The 18,406-nt window shown below is 38.9% G+C and overlaps 1 protein-coding gene across 1 annotated transcript in view; it reads left to right on the top strand.

Annotated features, from left to right (window-relative positions):
• The window catches only part of GCLC (glutamate-cysteine ligase catalytic subunit), a 48,283-nt gene extending 31,035 nt beyond the window's left edge, over positions 1 to 17,248 (top strand). Inside the window, exons 7-16 of the mRNA XM_025419047.3 lie at positions 2,838 to 2,912; positions 3,361 to 3,477; positions 4,534 to 4,672; positions 5,111 to 5,223; positions 5,713 to 5,805; positions 6,090 to 6,194; positions 14,338 to 14,419; positions 14,504 to 14,607; positions 14,684 to 14,804; positions 16,408 to 17,248. Coding sequence (XP_025274832.1) covers positions 2,838 to 2,912; positions 3,361 to 3,477; positions 4,534 to 4,672; positions 5,111 to 5,223; positions 5,713 to 5,805; positions 6,090 to 6,194; positions 14,338 to 14,419; positions 14,504 to 14,607; positions 14,684 to 14,804; positions 16,408 to 16,619 — 1,161 coding nt within the window. The 3' untranslated portion in view covers positions 16,620 to 17,248. The remainder of the gene's footprint in view (positions 1 to 2,837; positions 2,913 to 3,360; positions 3,478 to 4,533; positions 4,673 to 5,110; positions 5,224 to 5,712; positions 5,806 to 6,089; positions 6,195 to 14,337; positions 14,420 to 14,503; positions 14,608 to 14,683; positions 14,805 to 16,407) is intronic.
• Positions 17,249 to 18,406: the final 1,158 nt, after the last annotated feature.

Genomic DNA, 18,406 nt, shown 5'->3' with positions numbered 1-18,406 from the left:
TTTTCTCAGTAGCACGTCCAAGACCCTAATTTGAACATTCCACCTAAAAAATGATCCACACAGGGACGTCTGGGTGGCTCAATGGTTAAGCGTCTGCCTTTGACTGAGGGTGTGATTCCAGGATTGGTTCCCACATCAGACTCCTGGAGGGAGCCTGCTTTTCCCTCTGCCTGTGTCTCTGCCTGCCTGTCTCTGTCTGTCTCTCATGAATAAATCTTTAAAAAAAAAAAAAATCCACACAGATCATGTAAAGCGTGTGGGAAATGAGATGAATTCTACACATCACCACAAAAACACCCTGTGTCTCTCAAGTGGAGAACTAGAAACTGCTTGTAAAAGTGAAGCAGAAAAAGTTTTAAAGTAATTTAAGTTAATGGAAAACTTAACTGTACAAAACAAGAAGTGACATAACTCCACTCAAATCTTGACTCTTGGGGCGTTTTTTTAGGAATCATTTAGTAAGTTTGTTACCTTGTGATAGGTTTTCTCCAAGAAAATCAGGTGGCTTCAAACTGGATTCTAGGTAAATTTTAGATTAGACATTTAGATTTCTAACATCTATTTTTCATACTTCCTTTTTCTCCCCCCCCTGTGTCCTAGCAACGCAGTTTCTCTTATGAGATATACCCTAAAAGGACACCAGAATTTATATATTCATACTTTAAGGTATAGAAACTCCCCACCCCCCACACTGCCAGCCATTAACAACAGTCCTGTCCTATTTGGAGATATATTAGCTCTAGAACACTGAAGCCAGTTACTAAATATATTTAAAATAACTAAGTTACTTCACTGTTGTTAACTATGGAATTCCAGGTGTGAATTTTCATAAGCATACTTTTTTCCAGGATTTGCCTGTGAATTGTATATCTTAGGCTATCTACGGGAAGCCAATCAAAAAAATTAAAAAGAGAAAACACTTAACATTGTATCTATTTAAAAACAACACACAGGCTAAAATGCTTAAGAGTATTTAAAAAAAAAAGACTCTAAGAGGTGCATGTTCAAAAGAATTCAGCAGTCAAAACACTTGGGGAACATTGAGATATTCTTAATCTGTCTGATTTTGGCCTGTAGAATCACTGTTTTTCAAGTATCTCACCACCATTTTATAAAACTTATCTTTGCCCCTATGTTCTCTTCTTTAGCTCCCTCTCTCCAAGATATGCTAATTATTTGATAAATATTTATTAAACACTAAGGCAGTGTCAGATACTCTCCACATTTGGAATAGAGCGTAGCAAGATGGATCACTGCCCTCCTGAAGCTTACATTTTAGGTTGGGGGGCGGGGGCGGGGGGGCGGTGTCCCAGCAGAGAAGTGTGTAAGTACTTGGCTTAATGCTCTCCCCTCCCCCCACCCTCTTTCCTCTTTCCATTTTATCCTTACCCTTGCACAAGCGGATTTCTGAGTTCCCACCTCTTTGCAGAAACTGCCTTGTTTTGGTGAAGAATGTTAATCTCTTATCTTAACCTTTGGTGTTCTTATTCCTTAAAGTATAGGATACAGTTTCTCTCTGTTGAATTAATTTGTAATGGCTAGTTAATTGCCAGTACATTTCAATTAAAATATAGCATTGAATCAGCAACAGAAATTATAGCAAGTTGTCTAAATAGTTTGTAGTTACCACACTGACATGAATATAATTCTGCAGGTAGATGGTGAGTCTCCCAACAGAAGTTCTCTGTTTAAAAAAGGAAACTTGAGGCCTGGCTAAAGCTATGGGAAATAACAGGTTGAGATTATAATACTAAACGTTAGCTCAGCTACTCTTTCAGGGATTAAGCCCTTAAGTTATTTCCTGCACCAACACTAAGTTCAAAATGTCATTATTGAGTAACAGAGGACATGAAAACTGTTCCCTGTTTGTGGTTAATACAATATGCTAACACAGCCAGGATTTGTGTTCCTAGTCCCTTCCATTGCCCCACCCCAAGGCAGGAAGCACTTTTTTGGTTTCTTTTGGGTAATTGTTTTTAGAACATCTGTAGTAAAGAATGATTTGATCTAACTCTACAATGTTCTACTTACCTTCTTGTGCAGGCTTCCCGGGTGATCCTGCCCATCTTCAGAATGTTGTCTGAGCCTACTCCCTAAATACTTTCCTATCTCAGACTTTTCCTTCTGAACTTCAGCCCTGGAGACCCAGCCACTCAAAGGGCTGCTTTATCTGCTCCTTTCCTTTGTACACTCATCGTGTCCTGGTGCCCCTACTCACTGCACGTCCCTAGGAACACCCAAGCCAAACCCTAAGTCACACCTTCGTTCTCTATACCCTAGTCACCCCCAGTGGCTGCTGCTTTGACTTTAGTTTACCTCCTCCCACAGCCCTCCTGTGTTACATCCTTCTCATCTGCAGTATTTTAACTGTTATACCTTCCTCCAGTCTCACCCTGTCCCAAGCTATTCCTTATACTTGGCTACCAGTGAACTTTGGAACCCATCATAAGTATCTCTATCCTTCTGAACCAAAATTTGTTTCCCTCTTGAACTAACTGAAGAGCATGGGATGCTGTGGAGGGAAATGAGCCAGCAGAAGAGATGATGCCTTGCTGAACTATTTACTTAGTGCCTTCCTTGCCTTTCCTGATATTTCAGTTGTATTTAACTTAGGAAATGGTTGTTTACGTTAGTTGTGAACACGATCCAATGCCATTTTTTGACAAAATTTGCCCAAGGCAACTTTTCAACAAAATTCCTGTGTTAAGCGTTAGCCGTGGAGTGACCATTGCACACCACCATGCCCTCTCTCCTCCCCAGCCATCCTCCTCCTTAGACTTTGCTCCTAGGGGAGGACGTTGATGATTTGTCATTAATCACTTGTTGTTCTTAAACAGGTAACGTTCCAAGCCTGCAGCATATCTGAGGCCAGATCCCTTTATGATCAGTTGGCCACTATCTGTCCAATTGTTGTAAGTAGAAATGACCTCTTATTTTAAAGACCTCTTAGTAGAGAGTGCTTGCACCACATTTGCTATGTGCTATTTAAGTCCAATTAAGACTTTATTCAGAAATGAACATAAGTAGTACGTATTTAGAGGTGTAATGGACTAAGACTTAAAGCTGTAGAAGTTTACTGTTGCTAGTAAGAGACTTGCATGTTAACGTGTCAAGTTTGAGCAGAGCAGACCTTCTTCCATCCTTCCCATTCTCACGTGACAGAGGGGATGATTTAAATGAATCCCATCCAGGGACTTGAGTCCCTTCTGTGTCTTTCATTATGAAAAAGCAGGCACAGTCAGAGGAGTAGAACTATAGGGCTTGCCCAAACAGATTCTAGACCAGAGATAACTGCAAGGTACTTTTCTCAGCATGTAAGTGACACTGAATCTGCAGGTGCTGACTCTTGTTTGTTTTTAGATGGCTTTGAGCGCTGCGTCTCCTTTTTACCGAGGCTATGTGTCAGACATTGATTGTCGCTGGGGAGTGATTTCTGCATCTGTAGATGATAGAACTCGGGAGGAGAGAGGACTGGAGGTGGGAGTGATTTTCCTTAATACCCTTTTTTTAAATCGAGTTAAATGGGGTTATTGTAACTACTTACAATGTTGAAGTCTTTCTTAAATTTTTATCTGGAGTGAGTTAAGTCACATGTGGTAGGAAATTCACAAGTTATAAACCTATCTTTGGTGTCATGGTGTTTGTTTTTGGGTGAATATGGGGAAAATGATTTGGTTTGGGTGAGGAGTTTTTATCTTGTTGAAATCTTTTTCATCATTTTCTAAAACTTAGTGGTGCTTCCCCCCCCTCCCCCAATATTTTGGAAGGAAGTGCCTATGGGTTGTTGTTACCAAAAGGCTTTTTGTCACTACGTGAGTGCTTTGTATATGATGCTTTCTGCTGCAGAATCTGTTGTCAAAGATTATTTTGCCCCATGTAAGGGTTAGCTTTGCCTAATAAGGATAGGTAGTGCCTCTTGTTTGCATGTTGAATGGTGACTGTACCATTCATACATTGATGTATCTCTCCAACCTGGAGTGTGCATCAAAACAACCTGTGGAAACATTTAAATGTAGACACCAAGGCCCATTTTAGATCTAATAAACAAGTACCTCCAGAACTGGGACCTGGACAGGATTTTTAAATGAGCCCCTTCAAGTGCCTCTGATGTTCTCAGCAGGGGCTGTACTACCACTGCTCTGGTCTTCATGTGAGTGTTCATAAATTGTTGGACATGTGGCCTAAGAAGAATTAAACTTAAAAGGAGAAATTATTTTAATGACTTTGTTGTACGTGGATTTTGTTTTCAACCTTGGCATTTATGTACCTAGCCTAGTAAGAATGAAGGCAATTTGCTTTTTTGTAAAAAAATAAAATGAAACAAATCTAAATCCTATCAGAGAACAGCTACTTAAATTAGTTCCTTTTTTTTTTTTTTTAAGTTTTCCCAATTAACTTTTCTGGATCTTAAGGGTGGACATTTATATATAATTATTACATAAAAAAATAAGCATTTAATAGAGGTAGTTGGGGCATTATCTTATTTCCAGAGCATTTTTATATGGCATTCATTTGTATTTTTTTCAATTTTAGCCACTGAAGAACAATAACTATAGGATCAGTAAATCTCGCTATGATTCGATAGACAGTTACTTATCTGAGTGTGGTGAGAAATACAATGACATCGACTTGACAATAGATAAAGAAATCTACGAACAACTGCTGCAGGAAGGTGAGCAGCCACTCCTTTTCTCTAAATTTGATTGTATGTCTGTAGTTCTCCAGCACTCTTTAGAACTTTCTGCTGACTTCTGGTCTTGTTTCTACTTTTAGTGTGAGGTCTCTTTTATATGAGAGTGCTTCTTCTAAAGTTTCAAATTCCAGGTAGTTGGGAGATCTTGACTTTTAGCAAAGGAACTTACTTTGGAAGTCTGTCTCTAGGTCTACACCAGTGTCCTGCCAGGCATTGTGTGAATAGCAAATTAAACCCCTGGCACTTCCTCAGGGTCTGTAGGATAAAACCCTGGGTGACACATGGACACTGAACAAACCAGCCATTTCCTAAGTTTCTAGATGCCCTGTCTTCAAACTTGTGGAGCTGTCCTGTTTTCTTACTGGACATAAGTGAAGCCTGCAGCTTTGACGTGAATCTGGTGTAACCTCTCAACAGGCATTGATCGTCTCCTGGCCCAGCATGTTGCTCACCTCTTCATTAGAGACCCACTGACTTTGTTTGAAGAGAAAATACACTTGGATGATGCCAATGAATCTGACCATTTCGAGGTATCTCCTCTGTTTGAAATGCATTTCACTTCATTAACCAAGATGTTAGTGTACCTGTGAGCAGTTAGTGATAGGAGAACTCTCCTGTGCCTTTCATTGTCTGATGCAATAAAGAATTAAGAAATTTTAAATTGATGTAAAGTACTTTTATTTTTATGATTCTAATTAGTTCTGTCTCTGATTCTGCATTTTTTCAGTATTTTCTCTTGCATGCGTAAAGGTGAAAAATTCAAACATGCTGCATTTAAAAAAAAAAAAAAAGCCTCAATTATTGCTGTGCTGCCAGCATATCACCCAACTTTTGTTAAATGCTTGTTTGTTTTCCCAGCAGGTCACACACCAAGGAAATCTTAAATTATACCTTTTTGCATTTGTAAACTCAAAAGTATTTGGTATCAACAGTGAATAACCTTCCCTTAGTAACTATCAAACAATCTTACTGTTTTCCTAGATGTGTGGAAAGTTGATTTTTCTGCTTTTTTACTCTAGAATATCCAGTCCACAAATTGGCAGACGATGAGATTTAAGCCCCCTCCTCCAAACTCTGATATTGGATGGAGAGTAGAATTCCGACCCATGGAGGTAAGATGCACATCAGCAGGAAATGATTCCAGCATGCCTGTCATCTGCCCATTACCCTTTTAATGCTCTTCTCAGAGGCTCTTTAAATACAGATCACATATATGTGTGATAAAAGCAAATCCAAAAGCTAAGGATTGATTTCTGAGAATTGACAGAGGGCTTCTGAGCCCCACATGGCAAAGTAGGAACTGACCTGGAAATGGCATGATCCAAGGAGGGGACCTATTGGGGAAGACCATGTTGTGTGATTGGTCCTTAACTTCTTTGGGCTCCTGCTTGTCTAGGTTCAGTTAACAGACTTTGAGAATTCTGCATATGTGGTGTTTGTGGTGCTGCTTACCAGAGTGATCCTTTCATACAAACTGGATTTTCTCATTCCACTATCAAAGGTAAGAATGTGTTTTGGTATAGCAATGGGTTTGGGTATCTACAGGTTACTATCTGTTGCTTATTTACATAAAGTATTTCAGATCTGACCTGATTGAGAATTTTTACCATTTAGAATAAAATGCTTTTCCCTCCACCCTACTCTTTTTCCTTTTAAACTAAGTTTATGCTGTAGATTTCTGTACTGTGTTAGTAGAGATTCCTGGCAAAGAAGTGCTAACAGTAGCTCCTTAGCCTGTTTGAAAGAGATTTAGGATTGCTGTTGAATAACTACTTTATTTCTAGAAGCATTCAATTCAGGATAATGATGGGAGAGAATCCACAAATTGATTTCATCTTCCCCCAAGTGCCATTTTGGTTACGATATTAAGTTAAGAGGAGAGGGGTAACTGTAACTGCTGGGATGCAGGGAAGTGTTACTTCAGTGGAACCAAACTGTAGATGTGTCTGAAGAAGGTGGACTGGACTATCAGAAAAACAATGAATAGTTCATCAGCTCCAGCCCAACAAAAACCAAAAAAGGAGCTCTCTAGGAGCAATTTCCCAGCAGAGCCTTGGAACAATTCCAGACTGTGAGGCAGCAGCTAAATAACCAGAGACCTTTGATTCCAAGGCTAGTGGGTCCTTGGGCACAGCAAGTGGCTGGGAAAGGTTGCTCGACTAGGTTGAGGGGTCTGCTGAGGATTTAGTGCCAAAGAAAGGAAAGGTAAAGCAGCCCTGTCACAGCAAGCACCGAAGGAAGAAATAAATGCCCACCTCACCATCTGCCCCCACCTCACTCTCTACTGTCTCCATGAGGGGGTATCTCCAGCCCACATCTGTCCCCACCCACACACTCTGAGGGATGTTTGGCCATCAACCTGTGTGTGCCTGCTCTTAACACTCAGGCCAAAAGTAACCCGTAGGGTTCTGCCGGCCATTGGCCCATGTGGGTGTACCTGCTAGGGGGATTAGCCCCTGGAAGAGTCCCTGGCAGCTACCCATCTAATAAGCCTTTGTTAACAAATAAGAATAGATGTCTAAAAGTCGATAGAAAATGGATAACTTTTAATAGCCTTAAGGGAAGAGCCCAGCTGGGCTTACAGAATGCAATACCCTCAGTGAAATAGTTAATTCAAGGAACTGGAAAGAATTCTTAATTCTCATTAGTGCCCTTGAAAAAATTGAGAAAGGTCACAAACAAGCACTATGGATGAGAGAGCATTTGGAAAAGTGTTCTTAGAAAAGCTATGCTTTAAAAAAAAATGTGCTTTTAAAACTGTATGTTTAGAGCTGATGCTATTCAAGATCCAAGTTAATGATTTAGGGAACCAAACTGAAATTTATCTCAGGATGACAAGGAAATGGAAATCATGGAAAAACTGAAACTTGGAGAATTGCTCTGGAAAGTTCAGTGTTTACAATAATCTAGAGAATGAGCTGTATAAAAAAATGAGATCCAGAAATCAGAGAAATAGAATTTTCCCAGAGTGAAAGAGAACCTTAAGGATGAGACAGAAATATTTAAACCCAAATCTAGGAATTTCTGAATCCTAAAGAGAAAAATAAGCCATCAGAATGGGAGAGAGAATTCAGATCAGATAGTTCCAAGAGGGGGAAAAAAAATGGTTATCCTTCCTCATCTCCAACATTAAATGCTGAGAGATGGAGAAAAATCTACAGAATCCTGAAGGGTAAAGAAGACAGAATTGCCTTCCTAAACTTTAAATTCCAGGTGATTCTAACAAAACTTAATAGATTTTTAGGGTTAATAGAATGCCAGAACTCTTACATACAAGGGGATAGAGGAAGACTAATAGTACAGAAATAATTTTTTTTTTTTTTTTTACTTCTAACCTGCTAGTTAAAAGGGAATGGGAAAAGAACAAAGAGAGCATTGCCAGTGCCACAAGAGATGGAGGGGGGAGGCAAGGGATTGCTACAATGATGATATAGCTCTGGTATAGCTGGAGAACATAACATGGTGAGAATAAGATGAAAACAAATTTGTTTTGCTTTGTTTTTAAAGATTTATTTATTTATTTATTCAGAGAGAGAGAGAGAGGCAGAGACACAGGCAGAGGGAGAAGCAGGCTCCATGCAGGGAGCCCGATGTGGGACTCCATCCCAGGTCTCCAGGATCACAGCCCGGGCTGCAGGCAGCGCTAAACCGCTATGCCACCGGGGCTGCCCCTGAAAACAAATTTGAATAGACTAAACTATCCTATTAAAAACCTGAAACAGATATTAAAAAACCACATAATGATGTAGGGTGTTTGCATCCCTAAAACAAGGACAAGTATGGAAAGCAAAGAACTAGATATAATGACCTTTTAAAGAGCTAGCAGAGATGACAAATGGGTAACAGACAAAAATGTGAGAATAAAGTATTAGATAAAGCAGTTTTTTGTATTCTTCTAAAATGATGTTAGAGCTGTGATTTTTGTTTTGTGCCTTAAAGTGTAGTAGATGTTTCTCAGAAGCACGAAAGAATTTCAGGGCACTGCAGTGTGGTGGCTCTGATATAGCTGTTTTGTGACCATTAAATTCATAAAATGACCTGTACCCCTTACTGGCTTTTTACCCTGAACAAGGTATTTACCATCACAATGCCTCCATTTGCATGTGTAGAACTGAGGATAAGTGCACGGTTGTAAAAACCTATGGGATTCACCTAGTTGAGTGCCTTATCTGTTACTCAGTACTTGACAGGCCATATAACCAAAGGAGGAGAAAGGCTGTTGGGGAATCAAATGGCATGGTTAATAAGCTAGGTTGTATAGTCTTTAAGATCACAAATCACCTACCACAGCGCATGTTTTTTCAAGGGCTCTGAGGAAGATTTTAAAAAGTTAACAAATAAAAATCTTCACTCCTCAAAAGTAAACACCATACAGGATGGCATTCCTACCAAAATTCAACAAAAAGATGTTCAAGAGAAATTTAACTGTTGGAAATTTAAAATTGTCTTCCTGGTAGGTTTTAGGTGAACTCAAAACTAGGATGCTAGCAAAGCTAGTCTCTAAAGGGAAAATCCTAGCTTTAAATTCTTTAATAAGAGATTTGAAGTAAACCTTAGCAAACTGAGACTCTAAAGTGCAGTAGTAAAATATACTTTTAAAGAGAAACTTATAAAAACAAAATATAGGGGATCCCTGGGTGGCGCAGCGGTTTGGCGCCTGCCTTTGGCCCAGGGCGCGATCCTGGAGACCCGGGATCGATTCCCACGTCGGGCTCCCGGTGCATGGAGCCTGCTTCTCCCTCTGCCTTTGTCTCTGCCTCTGCCTCTCTCTCTCTCTCTGTGTGACTATCATAAATAAATAAAAAAAAAATTTAAAAAAAAAATATATATAGTACTCTTTATGAACTTCAGTCCAGACCAAGAAAAAAATACTAGGTAGAAATGAAAACCTGTTCATAGCCTTGATGAAATTCTAGGCTGTTATTTGGATATGTGCCTAGTAGTGTAGATTATTCAGAAGGTTCTGTCTCTTTAAAATAAAACCATAACGGGATCCCTGGGTGGCGCAGCAGTTTGGCGCCTGCCTTTGGCCCAGGGCACGATCCTGGAGACCCGGGATCGAATCCCACATTGGGCTCCCGGTGCATGGAGCCTGCTTCTCCCTCTGCCTATGTCTCTGCCTCTCTCTATCATAAATAAAAATAAATAAATAAAAATAAATTAAAAAATAAAATAAAATAAAACCATAACAATAGAAATTGAGTGGGGAGATAGGCTCTATTCAAAAACCTGGCACCATCCATACTAGTTGAACATGACCCTTGAGTTTGTACATGTTAAGATGTTCCTGAGATTTCATTATGGGAAATAAGGGACTAAAAAGTTTCCAAAGCTCTGCTTTAAGGGTCTTAAAAACTCATGGGGGGGAAAAAAGAATTCACAGTAAAGAGGAGTTTTTTTGTCTGTGGAAGCAAGTGAAAATGAAAACCCAATGGTCCAGATTTGGGAGACAGAATGAAAAAGCAATTCCTAGGAGGGAAACTTAGTGATACAAGCCTACTTAAGAAACAAGAAAAATTCCAAACAGCCTTATATCTAAAAGGACTAGAGAAAGGAGAACAAAGCCCAAAGTTAATAGGAGGAAAGAAATACAAATCAGAACAGAAATAAGTGAAATGGACACTAAAAAAATAGAAAAGATCAATGAAACCAAGAGCTGGTTCTTAGAAAAGATAAATTGAAACTCCTTTAGACTCCTTGAGTATAAAAAAGGGATATAAGTAAAATCAGAAAAGAAGTAACAGCTGACACCACAGAAATACAAAGGATTATGAGAAAATTCTATGCCAACAATTTAGACAACCAAGAAGAAATGTGTAAATTCTTAGAAACAGAATCTTCTAAAACTGAATCAGGAAGAAATAGAAAAATCTGAACAGACAAAATACTAGTGGTGATGATGAATTGATAATCCAAAAACTCAAAAGTTCAGGATCAGATAGATTTATAGGTGAATTCTATCAAATCCTATTCTCCTCAAACTGTTACCAAAAAAAAAAAAAAAAAAAAAGAGGAAGAAGAGCTTCCAAATACATTCTGTGAGGCCAGCATTACCCTATTACCAAAACCACATGAAGATACTAGAGGTATCTTTGAAGATGAATATAGATGCAAAAATCTTCAAAATACTAGCAAACCATATTCAATAACACACTAAGAGGATCATTCACCACGATCAAGTGAGATTTATTCTGGGAATGCAAGGATGGTTCAGTATTTGCAAATCAGTCAGTGTAATATACCACATTAATGAAAGATAAAAATCATTTCAGTGGATGCAAAAAAAAAAAATTGGCAAAACTCAACATCCACTCATGAATACTCCCAACAAAGTGGGAGTATATATTTAGTATAGTATTTAGTCTCCTATGTCTCTGCCTCTCTCTCTCTCTCTGTGTGACTATCATAAATAAATAAAAATTAAAAAAAAAAAGTGAAAAGTTTGTTCCTCAACCAGAAATTGTTGAAGGGAACATATCTCAATTTAATAAAGGCCATATATGAAAAAGCCCAGTTTCAAATATGAATAACATCATATTAATATAAACGACATGAATAATACCATATTCAGTGGTGAAAACTGAGAGCTCTTTCTTGAAGATCAGAAACAAGACAAGGATATCTACTCTCACCACTTTTATTCAATGGAGTCCTGGAAAGCCCTACTCCCAGTAATCTGACAAGAAAAAAAAAGGCATCCAAATTGGTAAAGGATAAGTAAAACTCATCATTTGCAGATGACATGATACATAGGGAAAAACTCTAAAGACTACACCAAAAAACTATTTGAATTAATGACTTAAGTAGAGCTGCAGGATATAAAACTGCACAGAAATCCATTGCATTTCTATATGTAAATAACAAAGCAGAAAGAAAACCATTTTATATACAGTTAAGCCAAAAGGAAAAAAAATACCTAGGAATAAACTTAAGGAGTATAAAACCTGTACTCTGAAAACTATAAAACACACTGAAAGTGAAGATGACACTAACAAATGGAAGGACATACACCATGCTGATGGACTGAAAGAAAATTCTTAAAATGTCCCTGCTACCCAAACCAACCTGTGGATTCAGTGCAATCTCTATCAAAATACTAATAGTATTTTTCATAGAATTAAAATAGCCCTAAAATTTGTTTGGAACAACAACAAAAACCTCCCTGAAATAGCCAAAGCAATCTTGAGAGTGTGATACCTCCAGCTTTGTTCTCTGTTCTTTAAGCCCCAGATATTAAAATGTATTACATGCAAAGCTATTGTAATGGAAGCAATAAGGTACTGGCCCAAAAATAGACACATTGGGCAATGGAACAGAATAGAGAGCCCTAAAATAAACCCATTTTTATTCGGTCAATCTGTGACAAAGGAGGCAAGAATATACAATGGGGAAAAGACTGTTTCTTCAAAATAAACAATGCTGGAGAAACTGGACAGCTATATGCAAAAGAATGAAACCAGACCATTTTCTTACACCACACACAAAAATAAACTTAAATTGGGTTGAAGACCTAAATGTGAGACCTGAAACCATAAATTCATAAAAGAAAACATAAGTAGTAATCTTTGACGTGTACCTTAGCAATATTTTTCTAGGTACATCTCTGGCAGTGGAAGTGAACAAAAATCAACTACTGAAACCACATCAAATAAAAAGCTTTTGCAAGAAAAGGAAACATCAGCAAAAAAGGCAACATACTGAACAGGAGAAAACATCTGCAATTATATCTGATAAGGGTTAATATTCAAAATATATTTAAAAAGCTTCAACACACACGAACACAAAAACAACCTTATTTAAAAATGTACAGAGGACCCAAATAGACATTTTTCCAAAGAAGACCTGCAGATGGCTAAGATGTAAGCATCCCTCACCATCAGGGAAATGCAAATCAGAACCACAATAAGATACCACCTTAGACCTGTCAAAATGGCTAGAATCAGTAACACAAGAAATAATATTGGTGAGGATGAGGAGAAAAAGGAATCCTTGTACACTGTTGGTGGGAATGTAAGTTAGTGCAGCCACTGTGAAAAACCATATGGAAGTTCCTCAAAAAATTAGAATTACCATGTGATTCAGTAATTCCACTACTGGCTATTACCCAAAGAAAATGAAAACATAAAAAAAAAAAAAAAAAAAAAGAAAGAAAATGAAAACATGAATTCAAAAATACATACACCCCTGCTATGTTTATTGCAACATTTACAGTAGCCAAGATATGGAAGCAATCCAAGTGTCTATCAATAAATAGATGGAGAAAAAGGTTGTGGTATACATATACAATAGAATAGTACTCAGCCATAAAGAAGAATGAGATCTTGCCATTTGTAACAGCATGGATGGACCCAGAGAATATTACTCTAAGTCAGAGAAAGACAAATTCCTTATGATTTCACTTCTATGTGGAATCTTAAAAAAAGCAAAATGAACCAAAAACAGAATCAGACCCATAAATACAGAGAACAAACTGATGTGTGCCAGAGGGGAGGTGGTGAGGAAATGAGCAAAATGAGAAAGTGCTATTTTGTACACCAGAAACTAAAATAACATTGTGTATCAACAAAGCTTTGAAATAAACATACTGATAGCTGGGGCCCATAAAACAGGCTCTGGTTTAACTGATCTGATGTGTGGCCTGGGCATACCACATGATCCAGCTGTCTTACTGCTGAGTGTGTGTGTGTGTGTGTATATATATCTACACATATTTTTTTTTTTTTTTTGAGTAGGCTCCTTGCCCACCATGGAGCCCAACGTGGGGCTTGAACTCATGGCCCTGAGGTCAAGAGCTGACCTGAGATCAAAAGTCAGATACTTAACCACCCGAGCCATCCAGGTGCTCATAGGTTTTTTTTTTGTTTTTTGTTTTTTTTTCCTTAAGTTTTTTGGACTCCTGTATAGTTGGTGTGGCCAGAACTACCAGATGGACCCTCTGTTCTTAGAGGGCTAACCTTCCTTATTCCATATCTGACAACCTATCACCTCTTTTCATCTCCCCACAATGAGGCAGGAAAACCCCAGTGGTAGGGAGGGCACAGCACTGAACCAGAAGTTCTCTCTAGGTTGTCTACATTTGGTTACCCTGGCATCTTGGGTGAGTCACTGTGCTGTGTGAAGAGAACCAAGCCCTTGCCCTCCTTCTTACCAGACTTAGTCACAAAGGTGCTTTGGAGTGCAGGCAGCCTATGTGAATGTTTTTGGTGTGTGTGGGGGGGTTTTAAGATAAGAACGGAGGAATTCTAAGTTTGTTAAAAAGCACATGCCAATCTGGTTGAATGACACAGGCTCACATAAAAGTGAAAAGTCTGGGATCCCTGGGTGGCACAGCGGTTTAGCGCCTGCCTTTGGCCCAGGGCGCAATCCTGGAGACCCGGCATCAAATCCCACGTCGGGCTCCCGGTGCATGGAGCCTGCTTCTCCCTCTGCCTATGTCTCTGCCTCTCTCTGTGTGTGACTATCATAAATAAATAAAAATTAAAAAAAAAAAAAGTGAAAAGTTTGTTCCTCAACCAGAAATTGTTGAAGGGGAAAGCAGGATTCTTACAGGGTGAGTCTTATTTGTAAAAGTGAGGAGAGCACCACAACTTCTATGTTGGATCGAGAATGTTCTGATGTAGCCATGATTTATCTTTTTCCCTTAGGTTGATGAAAATATGAAAGTTGCACAGAAACGAGATGCTGTCTTGCGGGGAATGTTTTATTTCAGGAAAGATATTTGCAAAGGTATTACATTCTCTTGGATTTCGAGGGTCACTTACTTCAGGTTACAACAGGCTGCTCAGGTGCCTCTGTCCTCTCCTCTGGCAGGTGGCAACACTGTAGTAGATGGCTACGGCAAGGCCCAGAACAGCACAGAAGTGGCTGTAGAGGAGTATACCCTGATGAGCATAGACACCATCATCAACGGGAAGGTAAGGGCCCTGCTCTGCACACCTCACCACCTACACCCATGGCCAGAGTGCTAACGATGTGTCCTGCTTCTTGTAGGAAGGTGTGTTTCCTGGGCTGATCCCAATTCTGAACTCTTACCTTGAAAACATGGAAGTGGACGTGGACACCAGATGTAGTATTCTGAACTACCTAAAGCTAATTAAGAAGAGAGCATCTGGTATGGCATCTTTTGCTTTGCTTTTAAATTTTGATGTGGGTAGAACCTCACAATCTTACAATATTCAGTTTCTTATGGTATACTTGAAAAGACTACATTATTTTATCTGCATTTTTTTCACATTTGACGTCTCTGCAATGGGTTACACCTCATAATCGATGACCGTTTTTTCTCTTATTGGTTCATAAGGCAGTGCTGCATCTTAGACAATGACTAGAGTATGCAGATTGCCTGCTAGTCCTTTATGGGCAGCTATTTGTTATACATCATCATGGGCTCCCTCTTTAGGGCTAAGTAAGTCTAAGTTACAGGAGTGAGAACTAGGACATCTGGTACTTCAGCCTGCTTCCATACAGTGACCACCCCAGAACCCCCATCTTTTTGTCCACTTTGAGATCATGTTGATTATGCCTAACAAGGGCCTGGCACAAGGGAGCTGTCCGCATAACATTAATGTCCTCTGTTTCCCTTGAGGCTTCCATAAACTTTCTGGAGTCATGGAGGCTCTACCCCCCAAAGGGCATGTCTACCAGTCTCTCCCTTCATTCATTCTACCTGTGCTTATTTTCACCACCTCTTTGGTAAATAAAATCTTAAAAAAAAAAAAAAAAAAAAAAAAAAAAAAAAACACAAAAATCGGAAATTTCTTCCTCATGCAAATGAAGAAATGAATTTTGCTCTCCCCGCTGCCCAACAAAAGAGCAAACTGGACAGAGGAGAACAACCTATCAGAACCCTGATCTACTTGATGAGAGAAAACATCTTAGCATGGATATTATACAGAGGTTTTCTCTCAAATTTTATGCAGTTCTAATGAATAGCTAAATGGGGTCTTTTATTTTTTTAATGTTTTATTATTTATTTTTACTTTGGAAGTTATTTTAACCTTCATCTGGAAGAATGACAAAATGAAAATAACATGGATATCATGGATGTTCTAAAGAGAAATGAAGTGGAGAGCTAGCCCTACCAGATACTGTTAGGAACTATAGAGTCTGAAGTTTCCAGAACCATGTTAGCCCTAAGTCTGCAGCTTTTTGGTCAAATGGGAGGACACATGCTCTAGTACACCTGCCAGCTCCTGTTTTTGGATTTCTTTCCAGTTTTGTTGAGGGATAATTGACATGCATCACAGTATAAGTGTAAGGCCTTACAGCATCATGGTTTGCTTTTTATATATTGTGAAATGATTACCACAGTAGGCTCAGTTAAGATTTTCTTACATAGAATAAAAAAAGTTTCTCCTTGTGATGAGAACTCCTAGGATCCACTTACCAACTTCTATGTTACGTGTCAGTATTAGCTATCGTCCTCATGTCCGTGACATCTTAGCGGCTCCTCGTTTCTGAAGAGCTGGCAGTGTCCCTGTGTGAGTAACATCTAACCTTGGGATGTGTGTTCTCGTTGCCTACCTGCAACCTAAAATTCTTTCCCAAGAGGAATTCTTCAAACGCCCTGGAAAACATTTTCCCCAGCCTCTGCCATGTGGGCACACCAAGGTCCTACTCATTTCTCTTCAGGATTGTGTTTATGCTGGTCACTAAATTGTCAACTTGCTTAAAAAAGACACTTCTGTTAACTTGTCTTAATTTTTTCCCCCAAGGCGAACTAATGACAGTTGCCAGGTGGATGAGAGAGTTTATTGCAAACCATCCTGACTACAAGCAAGACAGTGTGATAACTGATGAAATGAACTACAGCCTTATTTTGAAGTGTAACCAAATTGCAAATGAATTATGTGAATGTCCAGAGTTACTTGGACCAGCATTTAGGAAAGTAAAATATAGTGGAAGTAAAACTGACTCTTCCAACTAGACATTCTGCAGAAGGAAAAACTCATTACTATTTTATTGAAGAACTGAATGCAGTACTCCTCAGCCCGTGTGTGTGGTATGAAGACCAAATTCTAGAATGGCACTGTTTGTTGGGCCAGTGGCCAGAGATGGATTTAGAGGCTTTCCTTCAGTAGTTAAATCTAGAGTTTATACAGTGTACATGTACATAGTAAAATATTTTTATGATTAACAATGTATTTTAATAACATTGTATCTAAAGTCATTGTGAACTGGCTTGTACATTTTTCAATTCTTACTCTGGAATATACCTACTGTCTAAGCAGTTTTGTAAATGTAATGTACTGGTAACTGTACTATACCTGCATTCCAGAGTTTAAGATGTTTCCTGTAAATTTTTGGTTTTTTAAAAGACTTTACCTGGGACCTGATTCACTGAAATCTATCACTTCCCTTTAAAAACAGTCTTGTTACTTTGAGTCCTCTCCATTGTTGTATACTTAAAGTCACTCTTGAATCCATTGAAATGCTTCACAGCGACCTTGGGTTTCTGGCACCTTGTCTATGATGTTTCTTTTGTAATTGGAATAGCTAACAGCTTGGTCATCCTGCCTCAAGCTTTCACTGCTAAATAAAATCCGTTGAACTGAAGGCTGTTATAAAAGGTACTTTTCTTCTTTTAAGTTTGCTTATTTAGGCATTAAGTTTAAAGAGAAATTTGTAGGAGGAGGAAAGAAGACTATTAACTATGAGTTCCCCTATGGTGATTAGGGGGGAATTTTTTTTTAATTTAAAAAAGGGGCAGAATGGTTTCTCTTCCTGTGCATACCTAGAGTAATGTCAGAAATGGCACCAGCCCTTCTCTTGGGACCCTTGATTGCTCTTTATATACTTAAATCTTCAAATCAAATGCAGTTGCTGGAGTTCTTGTTTTGTTACTTTTTCTCTCGTTTCCAGTAAGCATATTGACATTCTCCCAAAAACCATTCTAGGTTTTACCTGGGAACTATTCCACATAATGCTTGCTTTTCTCTATGAAAATCATCAGTAAATCATGATGTGCACTAAGTTTTGTGAATCCGGACCCTACATGTTTGTAAATAATTTAAGTTTACACAATCGTCGTTAGTGCTTTCTGTTGAAGGTTTTTTCCTCAGGTCCTACCTGCTGCTGAAATAACTGTGTATAGTAGATCATCCAAACTTTCACAGGCATGAATATTTAAACCATAATGCTAATTTTAACAAACTGCGCTAAAGCTGCTTCAGCTGAGCCTGTTTGTCAATACTAGGCTTTGTGCGATGTTTCATACATGTATTTGGAGAATTAAAGGATGCCTGTTTTTCATTTGCAGTTTGCTTGTGTAAATCAGGTTGTAAAAAGGCAGATGAACTAAAAATGTTTGTGGTATGAGGAAATAAAAGAATGGAATTAGCATTCTGACAGCTCTTGAATGTATGAGTTGCACAGCTAAATGGAGGGTGAATGGGGATTGTTGTAATTAGCCCAGATCCTCCATGTACTTATTTCTTCATTGCAATCCTCAGATGTTTTTAGAAGCCTGGTCTCAGGTGCCTCCTCTCCCTTAGAAGCTGTCAACCCCCTTGCAGAGGGGAGGTACCTGCTGGATAGATAAAAGGACCACGGGAAGTGGATTTTTCTTTTACTCTAGACTGCTGCTGTATGAGTCAGTGGTCACAAGGGGGATACTGGGTAACTTGGGTGCTGTGTGTACTCTAACTAGGGATGAGATGTAGGATTGTGAATCAGCAAGCCCAGCCAAGAGCTATTGCCAACCCATGTCTTTGG

Source organism: Canis lupus, chromosome 12, assembly GCF_003254725.2.
Source record: "Canis lupus dingo isolate Sandy chromosome 12, ASM325472v2, whole genome shotgun sequence".
In the NCBI taxonomy this organism is placed as follows: domain Eukaryota; kingdom Metazoa; phylum Chordata; class Mammalia; order Carnivora; family Canidae; genus Canis; species Canis lupus.
The sequence above is the reverse complement of the archived record's forward strand: the minus strand, read 5'-3'. Positions and strand labels throughout refer to the sequence as shown.